Genomic DNA, 19,432 nt, shown 5'->3' with positions numbered 1-19,432 from the left:
TCGTCCATAATATATAGGCAAGAAGTCTGTTCATGCACAGCCTTCTTGGAAACATACAAAGTACTTAAAACAGAGGCTCCCCTTGAAAACATAAATAAAGACCAAGTTTTAAATCCGAAAATAGACTAGAAAATAAGATAAATGGCATGGTTTCATCAAGAGGCTATCGTATAAGTGTTGTGTCCAAGCCTCATTAAAAAACCTTATTGGAAAACCCAATGGGACAAACCAAACCAAGGAAAAGAGTGCAAGTCACAACACCTCTCTTGATGAATGTCTTAGATGGCTTGAATCACAACCAGAGTAGTTGGATAAGCACACTCTAGACTGCCCTGGATAGTGTATAAGAGTTTATGGAAAGCTTGATTGAATCTGGCTTGCTTGGATCTAGTCATTGGACCAACTGGTACTTCTAAGTCCTTGCCATTTTGTTTCCTCAGGTTCAAGCTGCTCCATGGTTCTTTCTTCAACTTCCTTAAGCTCTGGTTCAAGCTGTTCCCATATCTTTAGTTCCATTGCTTGTCAAGATCACATCATCCTCTCCCACTTGAGAAGGATTTGACCTCAAATCCGTTTCATCTGCATGATAAGGAACTAGGTCAGTAACATTGAGCTTGAGCTCACGTTATAACTTACCTTGGAGATCGAGTTGATAGGCATTGTTGTTGATCTTCCTGATGACTTTGAAAGGACCATCTAATCTAGGCATGAGCTTGGATTTTCTCTCGTTAGGAAATCTGTCCTTCCTCAAGATGTATCCAAACTAAGTCTCCTTCTTCAAAGATCATTTCCTTTCTTCCTTTGTTAGCTTGCCTTGGCGTACAGCTTGGTCTTGTTCTCTATATTGATCCGGGCCTTCTCAATGTATCTGCTTAACAAGTTCAGCTTTCTTTTGTCCATCCAAACTAACTCTTTCACTCAAAGGTAAAGGCATTAGATCCAAAGGTGATAAAGGATTGAAACCATAGACAATTTCAAATGGAGAGAACTTAGATGCAGAATGCCTAGCATGATTATAGCAAATTCTACATGAGGCAAACATTCTTCCCAAGTCCTAAGGTTTTTTTAATCAATGCACGCACAACAAGGTAGACAAAGTTCTATTGACAACTTCAGTTTGTCCATCAGACTGTGGATGACAAGTAATAGAGAAACACAGTTTAGTTCCTAACTTAGACCACAAGGTTTTCCAAAAGAAGCTAAGAAACTTGGTGTCTCTGTCAGAAACAATTGTCCTAGGCATTCCATGAAGTCTAACAATTTCTTTTAAAGAACATATTAGCAACATTCACAGCATCATCAGTCTTATGACATGGAATAAAATGAGCCATTTTAGAAAACCTATCAACGACTACAAACACAGAATCCTTTCCAGTCTTAGTCCTAGGTAATCCAACAACAAAATCCATTGAAATGTCATGCCATGGATGCAAAGGAATGGGTAAAGGAGTATACAGACCGTGGTTTTGGACTTTGGACTTAGCCTGTTTGCAAGTGACACACCTTTCACAAGCTTTTTCTAACATCTCTCCTCATGTGTGGCCAATAGAAGTGATCCTGCATTACGTTCAGTGTCTTAGCCACGCCAAAATGTCCTCCAAGTCCACCTGCGTGAGCTTCCTTGACAAACAAATCTCTCAAAGAAGAGTTAGGCACACATAGTCTATTTCAAAGAAGAGAAAACCATCATTCTTGAAGTATTTACCACGACCAAACTTCTCACAAGAAGCATATATATCTTTAAAATCAGAATCAGTGGCATATAAAGTTTTGATATGCTCAAATCCAAGTAATTTCGTTTCAAGAGTGTTCAAGAGAACATACCTTCGAGATAGTGCATCAGCAACTATGTTTTCCTTACCTTTCGTATTTGATCACATAGGAAAGGTTTCAATGAATTCAATCCATCTAGCATGTCTCTTGTTCAGTTTCTGTTGTCCCTTGAGATGCTTTAGAGACTCATGATCAGTGTGGATGACGAACTCCTTAGGCCAGAGATAGTGTTGCCATGTTTGCAAAGCCCTCACAAGCGCATAGAGCTCTTTGTCATACGTTGGATAGTTCAGAGTAGCCCCTCCAAGCTTTTCACTAAAGAAAGCTATAGGTTTCTTTTCCTGCATAAGCACAGCACCTACACCAACACCAGAAGCATCACATTCTATTTCAAATGTTTTAGAAAAGTCAGGGAGAGAAAGAACTGGTGAATTGGTGAGTTTCTCTTTCAAGGCTTGGAATGCTTCTTCTTGGAATTGTTCCCACTTGAACCCAACGTTTTCTTGATTACTTCAGTCAGTGGTGCAGCCACAGTACTAAAATCCTTGACAAATTTTCTGTAGAATCCGGCTAGACCATGGAAGCTTCTCACTTCACCAACTGTCTTTGGGCTTGGCCATTCCTTGATAGCTTTGATCTTTTCTTCATCAACCTTGATTCCATCTGCACTCACAACAAAACCTAAAAAGACAAGGTTATCTGCTCCAAAAGTACATTTCTTTAAATTAGCAAACAAGGATTCCTTTCTAAGCACTTCTAGAACCTTTCTAAGATGCTCAACATGCTCATCCAAGTTCTTGCTGTAGATCAAAATGTCATCAAAAAGTAAACCACAAATGAAAAATGATCTAATAAATGACCTCATGAAAGTACTAGGCGCATTAGTCAGCCCAAATGGCATCACTAACCATTCATATAACCCCTGCTTCGTTTTAAATGCAGTTTTCCACTCATCACCCTCTTTCATTCTAATTTGGTGATATCCACTTTTCAAATCAACCTTAGAAAAGATGCTAGAACCATGCAACTCATCAAGCATATCATCTAATCTAGGAATGGGATATCGATACTTTACAGTGATATTGTTGATGGCTCTGCAATCGACACACATTCTCCAGCTACCATCTTTCTTTGGCACAAGTAAGACTGGAACTGCACATGGGCTCATGCTCTCACGAATATGACCTTTCTCATAAGCTCAGTGACTTGTTGCTGTAGTTCCTTGGTCTCCAGAGGATTGGTTCTATAGGCTGGTTTGTTTGGAAGAGAAGCTCCTGGAATAAAATCGATTTGATGCTCTATTCCTCTGATAGGTGGCAGTCCTTGTGGAGCTTCTTCTGGAAAAACATCTTTGAATTCCTGCAAAAGAAATTGTATCTTGCTAGGAAGATCCTGCACTGGCTTTGTTATGTTTAAACATTCTTTAAAAACAATCAGCAAGTGAGGTAAAGAACTTCCCTTTGGTTGAAGCAATATATTAGCCTGCTGCTTTTTCTTAGATTCTGATGACGCTCTGTTCTTCTTCAAGGCTATCTGATCTAGATGAACTCCTGCGGTGGTTAAAGGAACCAAAACAGTCTTCTTCCCTTGTACTCAAATGAGTATCTGTTTGTGAACCCATCATGAAGTGTTCTTCTGTCGGATTGCCAAGGTCTTCCAAGCAGTATGTGTCCAGCATCCATTGGTAAGACATCACACAATATCTCTTCCTCATACTTCCCAATAGACAATGGTACCTTAACTTGGTGCTTCACCTCTAGCTCTCCTTCATCATTAAGCCATTGTAACTTGTAAGCTGTTGGTCTTTTTATGACCTTCAGACCAAGTTCTCCACCATGGTTTCACTTGCAACATTGGTACAACTTCCTCCATCTATAACCAAGCTGCAAACCTTCCGTGAACCATACAGCGAGTGTGAAACAGATTCTCTCTCTGCTCATCTCCATCAGTCTTGGCTTGAAGATTCAGTGTTCTTCTAGTAACAAGTAACTCTCCACGAGTTGGCATTTCCACCCTTTCTTCTTCAGACTCAGATACCTCTTCCTCGGATTCAATGTCACCATTTTCTCTGATGAGTATTACCCTTTTGTTGGAGCAGCTACTGGCATAGTGTCCATATCCTTTACACTTGTAGCACTGTATGTCTCTGGATTTGGATGCAGTGGCTACTTCCTTTCCTTTAACACTTTGTTCCTCCACTTTAGGCTTGGAGAATGGTCTGGATTCTCTGGTCTTTTCGTCCTTCTGGTAGTGTGGTTTGCTGGCTCCATAGCTAGACTTGTAACTTCTTCTTTTCAACTGCTGTTCAAACATAATTGCCTTGTGCAGAAGCTCTTCCATCTCAACATAGTGATGAACTTCAAGTCTGTCCATGATATCTCTGTTTAGACCACCCATGAATCTGGCCATTGTTGCTTCTTGGTCTTCTTGTATATCAGCTCTCAGCATAAGGGTTTCCATTTCCTTATAATATTCCTCAACTGATCTACTTCCTTGAGACAGTGTTCTGAGCTTGAAGTGCAACTCTCTGTGGTAGTGGCTCGGTACAAATCTCTTCTCATGATTACCTTCATCTGGTTCCAGGTTTCAACAGGAAAATCTCCAGCTCTTCTTCTTGCTGTAACCAAGTTATCCCACCAACTTAAAGCATACTCCTTGAACTCAGTAGGGGCAAGTTTCATTTTTATACTCTGCAGTGTAGTCTCTGCAATTGAACACGAGTTCAATCTTCTTTTCCCACTCTAAGTATTCTTCTGGATCAGCAGTGCCTTTAAACTCAGGAATTTTCAGTTTCAAACCACCAAGAGGATCACTGGTTTTTGGCCTTTCTTCCTGGTCACGCCTCCTTCTTCTTGGTACCAATGGATCGGTTGAATGGCTATAGTAACTTTCTGTAGCAGATCGATCTGAAGTCCTTCTAGGTCTCTCACGATCTGAGTGCACAACCTCAGCCATGAAGTTCTCTAGTCTCTGATCCATCAAAGTAGTCATGCGTGCAGTCAAAGCATCAAGTAACAGTTGATCCATTCCATTATTCCTATTGTCCTCGTCTCCCATGGTTCCTGTTGAATTTTAGAGCACAAAACCAGTAAAAGAGATCATAGAAACAGAAAATAACAGGAAAACACAGAAACTGAGACAGATTCAAAAACTTTTATGAAGAACCCTAATTCTTTTCTCAACAATTTCGAAAATTTTAATCAGATTATTTAGCAAGTTCAACACTTGTTCTGGCAGATCTGTCATTAACAAACATGATTCTAACAAGATCTAGACTTTAGAACAGATCTGAGAACAGAATATGAAAAGTCTAAAAGTTGCAGAACTGGAAAAACACAACCTTTTGATGGAGATCTGCTCTGATACCACTTGATATGATCCTATGTGTGAGGATCACGTCCCTGACTACTCTCCAACGGATTGTGATGATGAAACAAGATGTGGATTGAGTGATACTTCAAAGAGTTGCGGAATGACTCTTGGACTATCAAAGGTTTGCTTGCAAGGTAAGGATCAAGGATCCGAATAACACTTAGACAAGCTTTGATCAAACAAGATTCAGAGAGAATTTTTAAGAGAAAGTGTTTGATGATTTTATTCATGATTTTCGTCCATAATATATAGGCAAGAAGTCTGTACATGCACAGCTTCTTGGAAACATACAAAATACTAAAACAGAGGCTCCCTTGAAAACATAAATAAAGACCAAGTTTTAAATCCGAAAATAGACTAGAAAATAAGAGAAATGGCATGGTTTCATCAAGAGGCTATTGTATAAGTGTTGTGTCCAAGCCTCATTAAAAACCTTGTTTGGAAAACCCAATGGGACAAAACCAAACCAAGGAAAAGAGTGCAAGTCACAACACCTCTCTTGACGAATGTCTTAGACGGCTTGAATCACAACCAGAGTAGTTGGATAAGCACACTCTAGACTACCCTGGATAGTGTATAAGAGTTTATGGAAAGCTTGATTGAATCTGGCTTGCTTGGATCTAGTCATTGGACCAACTGGTACTTCTAAGTCCTTGCCATTTGTTTCCTCAGGTTCAAGCTGCTCCATGGTTCTTTCTTCAACTTCCTTAAGCTCTGGTTCAAGCTGTTCCATATCTTTAGTTCCATTGCTTGTCAATATCACATCAAAACCACGATCTAAGAAGCTTTATTTGGAACCACTAATCAGTGAAGAATAACCAGGAAATTGAATAAATCTCATAAGTGTTGTGAGCAAGAAGATATTCCACCTTCTATCCAGATGATTCCAGATTAGCCTGTTCGGACATATGCCATTATCTTCATGATTCTTATCAAACCAGGATGAACCACGATGTAAGAAGCTTTATTTGGAACCAATAATCTGTGGAGAATAACCTGGAAGTTGAATAAAATATCATAAGTGTTGTGAGCAAGAAGATATCCCACCTTCTATCGAGATGATTCCAGATTAGCCTGTTCGGACATATGTCATTATCTTCATGATTCTTATCAAACCAGGATGAACCAATATGTAAGAAGCTTGATTGGGAACCACTAATCAGTGGAGAATAACCAGGAAGTTGAATAAACCTCATAAGTGTTGTGAGCAAGAAGATATCCCACCTTCTATCCAGATGATTCCAGATTAGCCTGTTTGGACATATGCCATTATCTTCATGATTCTTATCAAACCAGGATGAACCACGATCTAAGAAGCTTTTTGGAACAACTAATCAGTGGAGAATAACCAGGAAGTTGAATAAATCTCATAGGAGTTGTGAGTGAGAAGATGATATGATCCTAGGTGTGAGGATCACGTCCCTGACTACTCTCCAACGGATTGTGATGATGAAACAAGATGTGGATTGAGTGATACTTCAAAGAGTTGCGGAATGACTCTTGGACTATCAAAGGTTTGCTTGCAAGGTAAGGATCAAAGATCCGAATAACACTTAGACAAGCTTTGATCAAACAAGATTCAGAGAGAATTTTTAATAGAAAGTGTTTGATGATTTTATTCATGATTTTCGTCCATAATATATAGGCAAGAAGTCTGTACATGCACAGCTTCTTGGAAACACACAAAATACTTAAAACAAAGGCTCCCTTGAAAACATAAATAAAGACCAAGTTTTAAATCCGAAAATAGACTAGAAAATAAGAGAAATGGCATGGTTTCATCAAGAGGCTATCGTATAAGTGTTGTGTCCAAGCCTCATTAAAAACCTTGTTTGGAAAACCCAATGGGACAAAACCAAACCAAGGAAAAGAGTGCAAGTCACAACACCTCTCTTGATGAATGTCTTAGACGGCTTGAATCACAACCAGAGTAGTTGGATAAGCACACTCTAGACTGCCCTGGATAGTGTATAAGAGTTTATGGAAAGCTTGATTGAATCTGGCTTGCTTGGATCTAGTCATTGGACCAACTGGTACTTCTAAGTCCTTGCCATTTGTTTCCTCAGGTTCAAGCTGCTCCATGGTTCTTTCTTCAACTTCCTTAAGCTCTGGTTCAAGCTGTTCCATATCTTTAGTTCCATTGCTTGTCAAGATCACATCATCCTCTCCCACTTGAGAAGGATTTGACCTCAAATCCGTTTCATCTGCATGATAAGGAACTAGGTCAGTAACATTGAAGCTTGAGCTCACGTTATACTTACCTTGGAGATCGAGTTGATAGGCATTGTTGTTGATCTTCCTGATGACTTTGAAAGGACCATCTAGTCTAGGCATGAGTTTGGATTTTCTTTCGTTAGGAAATCTGTCCTTCCTCAGGTGTATCCAAACTAAGTCTCCTTCTTCAAAGATCATCTCTTTTCTTCCCTTGTTAGCTTGCTTAGCGTACAGCTTGGTCTTGTTTTCTATATTGATCCGGGCCTTCTCATGTATCTGCTTAACAAGTTCAGCTTTCTTTTGTCCATCCAAGCTAACTCTTTCACTCAAAGGTAAAGGCATTAGATCCAAAGGTGATAAAGGATTGAAACCATAGACAATTTCAAATGGAGAGAACTTAGATGCAGAATGCCTAGCATGATTATAAGCAAATTCTACATGAGGCAAACATTCTTCCCAAGTCCTAAGGTTCTTTTTAATCAATGCACGCAGCAAGGTAGACAATGTTCTATTGACAACTTCAGTTTGTCCATCAGACTGTGGATGACAAGTAGTAGAGAAACACAGCTTAGTTCCTAACTTAGACCACAAGGTTTTCCAAAAGAAGCTAAGAAACTTGGTGTCTCTATCAGAAACAATTGTCCTAGGCATTCCATGAAGTCTAACAATTTCTTTAAAGAACATATTAGCAACATTCACAGCATCATCAGTCTTATGACATGGAATAAAATGAGCCATTTTAGAAAACCTATCAACGACTACAAACACAGAATCCTTTCCAGTCTTAGTCCTAGGTAATCCAACAACAAAATCCATTGAAATGTCATGCCATGGATGCAAAGGAATGGGTAAAGGAGTATACAGACCGTGGCTTTGGACTTTGGACTTAGCCTGTTTGCAAGTGACACACCTTTCACAAGCTTTTTCTACATCTCTCCTCATGTGTGGCCAATAGAAGTGATCCTGCATTACGTTCAGTGTCTTAGCCACGCCAAAATGTCCTCCAAGTCCACCTGCGTGAGCTTCCTTGACAAACAAATCTCTCAAAGAAGAGTTAGGCACACATAGTCTATTTTCAAAGAAGAGAAAACCATCATTCTTGAAGTATTTACCACGACCAAACTTCTCACAAGAAGCATATATATCTTTAAAATCAGAATCAGTGGCATATAAAGTTTTGATATGCTCAAATCCAAGTAATTTCGTTTCAAGAGTGTTCAAGAGAACATACCTTCGAGATAGTGCATCAGCAACTATGTTTTCCTTACCTTTCTTGTATTTGATCACATAAGGAAAGGTTTCAATGAATTCAATCCATCTAGCATGTCTCTTGTTCAGTTTCTGTTGTCCCTTGAGATGCTTTAGAGACTCATGATCAGTGTGGATGACGAACTCCTTAGGCCAGAGATAGTGTTGCCATGTTTGCAAAGCCCTCACAAGCGCATAGAGCTCTTTGTCATACGTTGGATAGTTCAGAGTAGCCCCTCCAAGCTTTTCACTAAAAAAGCTATAGGTTTCTTTTCCTGCATAAGCACAGCACCTACACCAATACCAGAAGCATCACATTCTATTTCAAATGTTTTAGAAAAGTCAGGGAGAGAAAGAACTGGTGAATTGGTGAGTTTCTCTTTCAAGGCTTGGAATGCTTCTTCTTGGAATTGTTCCCACTTGAACCCAACGTTTTTCTTGATTACTTCAGTCAGTGGTGCAGCCACAGTACTAAAATCCTTGACAAATTTTCTGTAGAATCCGGCTAGACCATGGAAGCTTCTCACTTCACCAACTGTCTTTGGGCTTGGCCATTCCTTGATAGCTTTGATCTTTTCTTCATCAACCTTGATTCCATCTGCACTCACAACAAAACCTAAAAAGACAAGGTTATCTGCTCCAAAAGTACATTTCTTTAAATTAGCAAACAAGGATTCCTTCCTAAGCACTTCTAGAACCTTTCTAAGATGCTCAACATGCTCATCCAAGTTCTTGCTGTAGATCAAAATGTCATCAAAGTAAACCACAACAAAATGACCTATAAATGATCTAAGAACATGGTTCATTAACCTCATGAAAGTACTAGGCGCATTAGTCAGCCCAAATGGCATCACTAACCATTCATATAGCCCCTGCTTCGTTTTAAAAGCAGTTTTCCACTCATCACCCTCTTTCATTCTAATTTGGTGATACCCACTTTTCAAATCAACCTTAGAAAAGATGCTAGAACCATGCAACTCATCAAGCATATCATCTAATCTAGGAATGGGATATCGATACTTTACAGTGATATTGTTGATGGCTCTGCAATCGACACACATTCTCCAGCTACCATCTTTCTTTGGTACAAGTAAGACTGGAACTGCACATGGGCTCATGCTCTCACGAATATGACCTTTCTCCATAAGCTCAGTGACTTGTTGCTGTAGCTCTTTGGTCTCCAGAGGATTGGTTCTATAGGCTGGTTTGTTTGGAAGAGAAGCTCCTGGAATAAAATCGATTTGATGCTCTATTCCTCTGATAGGTGGCAGTCCTTGTGGAGCTTCTTCTGGAAAAACATCTTTGAATTCCTGCAAAAGAAATTGTATCTTGCTAGGAAGATCCTGCACTGGCTTTGTTATGTTTAAACATTCTTTAAAAACAATCAGCAAGTGAGGTAAAGAACTTCCCTTTGGTTGAAGCAATATATTAGCCTGCTGCTTTTTCTTAGATTCTGATGACGCTCTGTTCTTCTTCAAGGCTATCTGATCTAGATGAACTTCCTGCGGTGTTAAAGGAACCAAAACAGTCTTCTTCCCCTTGTACTCAAATGAGTATCTGTTTGTGAACCCATCATGAAGTGTTCTTCTGTCGGATTGCCAAGGTCTTCCAAGCAGTATGTGTCCAGCATCCATTGGTAAGACATCACACAGTATCTCTTCCTCATACTTCCCAATAGACAATGGTACCTTAACTTGGTGCTTCACCTCTAGCTCTCCTTCATCATTAAGCCATTGTAACTTGTAAGCTGTTGGTCTTTTTATGACCTTCAGACCAAGTTTCTCCACCATGGTTTCACTTGCAACATTGGTACAACTTCCTCCATCTATAACCAAGCTGCAAACCTTCCCGTGAACCATACAGCGAGTGTGAAACAGATTCTCTCTCTGCTCATCTCCATCAGTCTTGGCTTGAAGATTCAGTGTTCTTCTAGTAACAAGTAACTCTCCACGAGTTGGCATTTCCACCCTTTCTTCTTCAGACTCAGATACCTCTTCCTCGGATTCAATGTCACCATTTTCTCTGATGAGTATTACCCTTTTGTTGGAGCAGCTACTGGCATAGTGTCCATATCCTTTACACTTGTAGCACTGTATGTCTCTGGATTTGGATGCAGTGGCTACTTCCTTTCCTTTAACACTTTGTTCCTCCACTTTAGGCTTGGAGAATGGTCTGGATTCTCTGGTCTTTTCGTCCTTCTGGTAGTGTGGTTTGCTGGCTCCATAGCTAGACTTGTAACTTCTTCTTTTCAACTGCTGTTCAAACATAATTGCCTTGTGCAGAAGCTCTTCCATCTCAACGTAGTGATGAACTTCAAGTCTGTCCATGATGTCTCTGTTTAGACCACCCATGAATCTGGCCATTGTTGCTTCTCTGTCTTCTTGTATATCAGCTCTCAGCATAAGGGTTTCCATTTCCTTATAATATTCCTCAACTGATCTACTTCCTTGAGACAGTGTTCTGAGCTTGAAGTGCAACTCTCTGTGGTAGTGGCTCGGTACAAATCTCTTCCTCATGATTACCTTCATCTGGTTCCAGGTTTCAACAGGAAAATCTCCAGCTCTTCTTCTTGCTGTAACCAAGTTATCCCACCAACTTAAAGCATACTCCTTGAACTCAGTAGGGGCAAGTTTCATTTTATACTCTGCAGTGTAGTCTCTGCAATTGAACACGAGTTCAATCTTCTTTTCCCACTCTAAGTATTCTTCTGGATCAGCAGTGCCTTTAAACTCAGGAATTTTCAGTTTCAAACCACCAAGAGGATCACTGGTTTTTGGCCTTTCTTCCTGGTCACGCCTCCTTCTTCTGGTACCAATGGATCGGTTTGAATGGCTATAGTAACTTTCTGTAGCAGATCGATCTGAAGTCCTTCTAGGTCTCTCACGATCTGAGTGCACAACCTCAGCCCTGAAGTGCTCTAGTCTCTGATCCATCAAAGTAGTCATGCGTGCAGTCAAAGCATCAAGTAACAGTTGATCCATTCCATTATTCCTATTGTCCTCGTCTCCCATGGTTCCTGTTGAATTTTAAAGCACAAAACCAGTAAAAGAGATCATAGAAACAGAAAATAACAGAAAACACAGAAACTGAGACAGATTCAAAAACTTTTATGAAGAACCCTAATTTTTTTCTTAACAATTTCGAAATTTTAATCAGATTATTTAGCAAGTTCAACACTTGTTCTAGACAGATCTGACATTAACAAACATGATTCTAACAAGATCTAGACTTTAGAACAGATCTGAGAACAGAATATGAAAAGTCTAAAAGTTGCAGAACTGGAAAAACACAACCTTTTGATGGAGATCTGCTCTGATACCACTTGATATGATCCTAGGTGTGAGGATCACGTCCCTGACTACTCTCCAACGGATTGTGATGATGAAACAAGATGTGGATTGAGTGATACTTCAAAGAGTTGCGGAATGACTCTTGGACTATCAAAGGTTTGCTTGCAAGGTAAGGATCAAGGATCCGAGTAACACTTAGACAAGCTTTGATCAAACAAGATTCAGAGAGAATTTTAATAGAAAAAGTGTTTGATGATTTTATTCATGATTTTCGTCCATAATATATAGGCAAGAAGTCTGTACATGCACAGCTTCTTGGAAACACACAAAATACTTAAAACAAAGGCTCCCTTGAAAACATAAATAAAGACCAAGTTTTAAATCCGAAAATAGACTAGAAAATAAGAGAAATGGCATGGTTTCATCAAGAGGCTATCGTATAAGTGTTGTGTCCAAGCCTCATTAAAAACCTTGTTTGGAAAACCCAATGGGACAAAACCAAACCAAGGAAAGAGTGCAAGTCACAACACCTCTCTTGATGAATGTCTTAGACGGCTTGAATCACAACCAGAGTAGTTGGATAAGCACACTCTAGACTGCCCTGGATAGTGTATAAGAGTTTATGGAAAGCTTGATTGAATCTGGCTTGCTTGGATCTAGTCATTGGACCAACTGGTACTTCTAAGTCCTTGCCATTTGTTTCCTCAGGTTCAAGCTGCTCCATGGTTCTTTCTTCAACTTCCTTAAGCTCTGGTTCAAGCTGTTCCATATCTTTAGTTCCATTGCTTGTCAAGATCACATCAGAAGATATCCCACTTTCTATCCATATGATTCCAGATTAGCCTGTTCGGAGACATGGCAATATCTTCATGATTCTTATCAAACCAGGATGAACCACGATCTAAGAAGCTTTATTTGGAACCACTAATCAGTGGAGAATAACCAGGAAGTTGAATAAATCTCATAAGTGTTGTGAGTAAGAAGATATCCCACCTTCTATCCAGATGATTCCAGATTAGCATGTTCGGACATATGCCATTATCTTCATGATTCTTATCAAACCAGGATGAACCACGATCTAAGAAGCTTTATTTGGAACCACTAATCAAGGGAGAATAACCAGGAAGTTGAATAAATCTCATAGGAGTTGTGAATAAGAAGATATCCCACTTTTCTATCCATATGATTCCAGATTAGCCTGTTCGGACACATGGCAATATCTTCATGATTCTTATCAAACCAGGATGAACCAATACGTAAGAAGCTTGATTGGGAACCACTAATCAGTGGATAATAACCAGGAAGTTGAATAAATCTCATAGGAGTTGTGAGTAAGAAGATATCCCACTTTCTATCCAGATGATTCCAGATTAGCATGTTTGAACATATGCCATTATCTTCATGATTATTATTAAACCAGGATGAACCACGATCTAAGAAGCTTTATTTGGAACCAAAATTCAGTGGAGAATAACCAGGAAGTTAAATAAATCTCATAGGAGTTGTGAGTAAGAAGATATCCCACTTTTTATCCAGATGATTCCAGATTAGCCTGTTCGGACATATGGCAATATCTTCATGATTCTTATCAAACCAGGATGAACCACGATCTAAGAAGCTTTATCTGGAACCACTAATCAGTGGAGAATAACCAGGAAATTGAATAAATCTCATAAGTGTTGTGAGCAAGAAGATATTCCACCTTCTATCCAGATAATTCCAGATTAGCCTGTTCGGACATATGCCATTATCTTCATGATTCTTATCAAACCAGGATGAACCACGATGTAAGAAGCTTTATTTGGAACCAATAATCTGTGGAGAATAAGCTGGAAGTTGAATAAATATCATAAGTGTTGTGAGCAAGAAGATATCCCACCTTCTATCGAGATGATTCCAGATTAGCCTGTTCGGACATATGTCATTATCTTCATGATTCCTATCAAACCAGGATGAACTAATATGTAAGAAGCTTGATTGGGAACCACTAATCAGTGGATAATAACCAGGAAGTTGAATAAACCTCATAAGTGTTGTGAGCAAGAAGATATCCCACCTTCTATCCTGATATAAGACTCGGATGGAGCCTTTGGAAGGTGGTGGAGATGGATCCTCAAGCTGGCTTTCACGCACTCTCTTGAGAACCAAGGATGGTCGTTGGTGATGGCACTTGACTAGATAGATCAAGTGTTATGGGATCAAACAAGCTGGCTATAACGCACTCTCTTGTTGCATCGGTTAATGGAGTTGATGATGGATCGAAGAACGCCACAAGGAGGACGATAGATCCTTGATACAGTTCGAACTCTTGCTGCTTGAATCACTCAAGGAGGAAGAGAGAGATGGCGGCTTGCTTAGGGGGCAAACTGACTCATATATTAATCTAGGTAAAAAGTTGTGTGTTACAAAGCTGCGTGTGGGACTTTATTAATAGTCCATCAGCTGATGACCTAACGGTCGACTCAAAGAAAATAAAAGACTCAAAACGACAGGACTTAAGGTTCAAAGGAAAAGAAAACAAAAACAACTAACATTGCCCCGGTTTAAGACCAAAAAAAGGAAAGATGCATAAAGTAAATAAAAGAAAGGCCTAAACTAAGTCTTGGCCTTGAACCTTGGTTGCTGCGGAGATGGGAGAGTTCTAGGAACCACTAGACTGACCCATCTTACCTGCACAAATCGTAAATAATGAAAATACTTCCCTTGGTTCGAAGTTGGTCTGTTTTGGAAGGACTTCTTCATCTTCTGGAAAGGCATCCCATTCAGGAAAGGCATCCTGTTTTGGAAAGCTTTCTTAGTCTTCTGGAAAGGCTTCCCGATAGCTTGGAAGGTCTTCTTCTTTATCTGGAAGGGCTTCCTCTTTAGTTCCTGCGAAGTAAACATCTTTATCAGTTCCATCCAAATAAGCTGGCTTACCTTGAGTGATATTGAGTTGCGCAAAGGCATTGCTCAAGTCATCACTTGATGCTATGCTCTACTTTGGTGAGTTGAGCTATAGGTATGGCTGGTGGTTCTTCTAGGTGGTTCATGATGGCTTGGACCGCAAGGTTAAACCCTTCTTTGAGCCTTCTCTCCTTGGAACGTGTCATTGGTCCTTCAGAGACCTTAGGGATGGTTATAGGAGTAATGTTCTGGTCGATGTCCACATCATTCCCTCCCCCTTCAAGAGGTTTTGACCTCAAAACTGGATCATCTGCAAGATAAGGAGACAAGTCAGTAACATTGAACGTATGAGAAATATTAAACTCACCTGGCAGCTCTAGACGGTAGGCATTGTCATTGATCTTCTCCAAGACACGGAAAGGGCCAGCTCCTCTAGGGGCTAGTTTGGATTTCCTTTGTGAGAACCTCTCAGGCCTCATATGTATCCAGACCCACTCTCCTGGTTGAAAGATCATCTCTTTGCGCTTTTGTCAGCTGTTCTTTGTAGTCCTCAGTCTTTTTGATGACATTCTCCCGGGCTTGCTGGTGTAGCTTCTTGATTGCCTCGTCTCTCTTTAAACCATCCTGATTAACTTGCTCAACTTGTGGAATTGGCTTAAGATCCAAAGGGGTTAGTGGATTAAACCCATAAACAACTTCAAAACGAGACATCTTAGTAGCAGAATGGGTAGCATGGTTATAAGCAAACTCAATCAATGGAAGGCAATCTAACCAAGTGCTTAAGTTACGACCAAGAGTAACTCTAAGTAGAGTAGATAAGGTTCGGTTTACCACTTCAGTTTGTCCATCTGTTTGAGGATGGCAAGTTGTTGAGAAGAGTAGTTTAGTGCCTAGCTTCTTCCATAGGTCCTCCAAAAGTGGCTTAGGAACTTGGTGTCTCTATCAGATACAATGGTCCTTGGTATCCCATGCAAGCGCACCACTTCTTTAAAGAACAAGTCGGCGGTTTGAGATGCATCATTGGACTTGTCACATGGTATGAAGTGAGCCATCTTTGAAAACCGGTCCACCACCACAAAGATTGAATCCTTGTGTCTTATCTTGGGCAAACCTAAAACAAAATCCATAGAAATATCCTCCCAAGGAGCATTAGGAATTGGTAAAGGTAAGTATAAACCGTGAGGATGTGACCTGGACTTGGCTTTGTGGCAAGGAACACATCTAGCACAATGTCTCTCAACATCTCTCTTGAGGTGTGGCCAGAAGAAATGTTCAGTTACAATTGCCAAGGTCTTGTCTACGCCAAAGTGACCCATAAGACCCCCACCGTGTGCTTCTTGAAGTATGAGGTCTCTCATGGAACCTTGAGGAATACACAACCGCTTATCCCTAAATAGAAACCCTTCATGCAAGTGATAAGATTGGAAAGCTCCTTTCCCACATGATTGGAAGGCTTCTTTCAATTCCGGATCATCTTTTTACAGCTCCTTGATGTGCTCAAATCCTAGCACTTTAGCATCCATGGTAGTGATCAAAGCGTGCCTCCTTGACAAAGCATCGGCTACCACATTTTCTTTACCCTTCTTGTACTTGATTACATATGGAAAGGTCTCAATGAACTCCAACCACTTAGCATGTCTTCTCTTAAGTGAAGTCTGGCCCCTTAGGTGCTTGAGAGTCTCGTGATCAGTACGGATAATGAACTCCTTGGACCTTAGGTAGTGTTGCCAAGTCTCTAAAGCTCTAACCAATGCATATAGTTCCTTGTCATACGTAGGGTAGTTGAGGGTTGCTCCACTTAGTTTCTCACTGAAGAAGGCTACTGGTTTCTTCCTCTGATGTAGCACGGCTCCTATACCCACTCCTGATGCATCACACTCTACTTCAAACATCTCGTCAAAGTCAGGTAGAGCTAGCACTGGTGCGTGAGTTAGCTTGTACTTCAAGGCATTGAAAGCAGCTTCTTGTAGCTCTCCCCATGAGAAAGCAACATTCTTCTTGATCACAGCAGTCAATGGAGCAGCTATGGTGCTGAAATCTCTAACAAAGCGCCTGTAGAAACTAGCCAAACCATGGAAGCTCCTAACATGTGCAATAGACGTTGGAAGAGGCCACTCTTGTATGGCTTTGATCTTCTCTTCATCCACTTGTAGACCCTGTTTACTCACTACAAAGCCTAAGAAAACAAGCTGGTCAGTACAAAATGTGCACTTCTTTAGGTTGGCATATAAACCTTCCTTCCGAAGTGTAAGCAAAACAAGTTCTAGATGATTAAGATGTTCATCTAAGCTCTTACTGTAAATAAGTATATCATCAAAATAGACAACAACAAATTTACTTATAAAGGATCTAAGAACCTGGTTCATGAGCCTCATGAAAGTACTTGGTGCATTGGTTAGTCCAAAGGGCATAACCAACCACTCATATAGACCTTGCTTGGTCTTGAAGGCAGTCTTCCACTCATCTCCTTCACGCATCCTTACTTGATGGTAACCACTCCTTAAATCTATCTTAGAAAAGATAGTTGCTCCATTAAGCTCATCAAGCATGTCATCTAGGCGTGGGATTGGGTGTCGGTACTTGATGGTGATGTTGTTGATGGCACGGCAATCTACACACATCCTCCATGATCCATCCTTCTTGGGAACTAAGAGAACCGGCACAGCACAAGGACTTAGACTCTCTCGGATGTATCCTTTATCCATCAGGTCTTGAACTTGCTTCTCTAACTCTTTGGTCTCCTCCGGATTCATCCTATAGGCTGGTTTGTTTGGCAAAGCAGAACCTGGAACGAGATCAATTTGGTGCTCAATCCCTCTTATTGGAGGCAGTCCAGCTGGTATCTCTTCAGGGAACAAGTCTTGAAACTTGTCTAGCACGGCGTGAGCTTGTTTAGGAAGTTGTGTATTTGAGCTTCCTATACTTAAACACTCTTTTAAAACCATTAGTAGTACAGTGCCTTGAGCACTCAAGGTCTTTAAGATAGAACCAGGAGAAATCATAAGGCTAGTTTTACTTACCTGATCTTCCTTGTTCATCTTAGCTTGTAGCTCGTGTACCTCAGATGGGTTGAGTGGTGCTAGGTTGTACTTGCGGTCTTTGAACTTGAAAGAATAGTAGTTGGTGCGTCCATTGTGGAATGTGGCTCGATCAAATTGCCAAGGCCTTCCCAACAAGATGTGTCCGGCTTGCATTGGTACCACATCACACACTACTTCATCTTGGTACTTACCAATACTAAAAGATATCTTTGCTTGCTCAGTGACCTACAGCTCAGTCTTGTTATCTAACCATTGCAACCTATAGGGCCGAGGGTGCTTGGTTGTCTCAAGACCTAACCTGTCCACCATATACTTGCTAGCCACGTTAGTACAAGATCCTCCATCTATAACCAAGTTACATACCTTAGCTTTGATGGTGCAGCGAGTGTGGAAGAGGTTCTCTCTTTGGGCTTTCTCTTCAGGATTGGTCATTGTACTTAATACTCTCCGAGTGACCAACAACTCTCCAGTATCCGGATACTCTACCTCTTCTCCAGAGTCCATTGCTTCCATCTCGGCTTCATCTTGAGACTCATAGTCTCCATTGGTGGTGATAGTCATGACTCGCTGGTTTGGACATTCCCTAGCCATATGACCTCGCCCCTGACATCTAAAACAAGTAACATCTCTAGCTCGTTGATTGTTAGTACCTTTGTTTTGATCTTGTCTAGGACCTTTGTTTGAATCATCATTCTTACTCTTGAACCGAGAATCAATCTCTACAGCTTTACCTTTGTCACTTGGTTTATTGACATTAGAAGTCCAAGGTTGTGGGTTTCTAGACCTACTAGTGGTGGTCTTACGCTTGATTTGTTTCTCAACCTGCACAGCCAAATGCATTAGTTCATGTAAACCACTATATTGAGCTCTCTCTACCTTCCTGGAGATACGCTCTTGAAGTCCATCAATGAATTGAGCCATCAATGCTTCCTCAGATTCTTCTAATTCCAGTGAGTTCATCAACTTCTCAAACTCTTCAAAGTATTCTTCTACTGACCTATTACCTTGAGACAATTTGCGAAAACGTTTTTGTAAGTCTCTATGATAATAATCAGGGAACATATCTTAACCTTAGAAGATATTTCATGTCAGCCCAAGTTGTGACTGCTCCAAAGCGGTTTCTTCTCCTCTCAGCTACATTCCTGTCCCACCAAGCAATTGCATTCTCGGTGAGTTGAGCAGCGGCTAGGGCAACCTTCTTGTGTTCTCCATAGCCATAACACTCAAAGATATACTCTAAGCGCTTCTCCCAATCCATGTAAGCTTATGGATCAGATTTTCCTGTAAAAGTAGGAGGAACAATTTTAATATCTTTGTTGTGCTCTCTATGATGAGCTTCTCTAGCTCGGTTGTGTCTAAGCGGATCCTGTCTCCTAGGATTGCGGTTCTGGAGGGGATCATCATCACCAAGACTCGGCATGCTTTCATCATCTTCATGCTCTCCATCTTCATCTTCAGGAATGGGGTTTTGATTGCGGCGTGGACCTCTCCTTGGAGGTTGCTCCAACCGGTTCAAACGAGTGTTGATCTGCTGACCAAGCTCTCCTACAACAGCCCTCATCTCTTCTCTCATAGCAGCCATAATCTGCTCCATGGTTGGAGGGTTAGCTC

General features: G+C 40.6%; 2 protein-coding genes and 1 pseudogene across 2 annotated transcripts; all 3 read right to left on the bottom strand.

Annotated features, from left to right (window-relative positions):
- Positions 1–859: 859 nt before the first annotated feature.
- LOC130504721 (uncharacterized) lies at positions 860–4,233 on the bottom strand. Its single transcript, XM_056999347.1, has 8 exons — positions 3,676–4,233; positions 3,349–3,587; positions 2,537–2,573; positions 2,260–2,425; positions 1,879–2,158; positions 1,567–1,663; positions 1,342–1,484; positions 860–1,004 (listed from the first exon to the last, which is right to left on the bottom strand). The coding sequence occupies exons 1-8, from the start codon at positions 4,231–4,233 to the stop codon at positions 860–862; spliced, it is 1,665 nt and encodes a 554-aa protein (XP_056855327.1).
- Positions 4,234–6,946: 2,713 nt separating this feature from the next.
- Positions 6,947–11,618, bottom strand: LOC130504720 (uncharacterized; annotated as a pseudogene).
- Positions 11,619–16,258: 4,640 nt separating this feature from the next.
- Positions 16,259–19,079, bottom strand: LOC130504719 (uncharacterized). Its single transcript, XM_056999346.1, has 7 exons — positions 18,892–19,079; positions 18,698–18,818; positions 18,266–18,643; positions 17,801–18,046; positions 17,400–17,755; positions 16,826–17,075; positions 16,259–16,369 (listed from the first exon to the last, which is right to left on the bottom strand). The coding sequence occupies exons 1-7, from the start codon at positions 19,077–19,079 to the stop codon at positions 16,259–16,261; spliced, it is 1,650 nt and encodes a 549-aa protein (XP_056855326.1).
- Between the last annotated feature and the right edge of the window lie 353 nt (positions 19,080–19,432).

This window comes from Raphanus sativus, unplaced genomic scaffold, assembly GCF_000801105.2.
Source record: "Raphanus sativus cultivar WK10039 unplaced genomic scaffold, ASM80110v3 Scaffold1756, whole genome shotgun sequence".
NCBI classification, from domain to species: Eukaryota; Viridiplantae; Streptophyta; class Magnoliopsida; order Brassicales; family Brassicaceae; genus Raphanus; species Raphanus sativus.
This window is presented reverse-complemented; position numbering and strand designations above follow the sequence as displayed.

Coding starts and splice junctions, on each gene's coding strand:
- LOC130504721 (XM_056999347.1), bottom strand. CDS start 4,233: ATGGAAACCCTTATGCTGAGAGCTGATATACAAGAAGACCAAGAAGCA. Junction 1,664..1,878: donor TTCATTGAAACCTTTCCTAT/GTGATCAAATAC, acceptor TCTTTGAAATAG/ACTATGTGTGCCTAACTCTT. Junction 1,485..1,566: donor GCGTGGCTAAGACACTGAAC/GTAATGCAGGAT, acceptor ACTTGCAAACAG/GCTAAGTCCAAAGTCCAAAA.
- LOC130504719 (XM_056999346.1), bottom strand. CDS start 19,079: ATGGATTGGGAGAAGCGCTTAGAGTATATCTTTGAGTGTTATGGCTAT. Junction 18,819..18,891: donor GACATGAAATATCTTCTAAG/GTTAAGATATGT, acceptor TCAAGGTAATAG/GTCAGTAGAAGAATACTTTG. Junction 17,756..17,800: donor AGATGAACAAGGAAGATCAG/GTAAGTAAAACT, acceptor TCTATCTTAAAG/ACCTTGAGTGCTCAAGGCAC.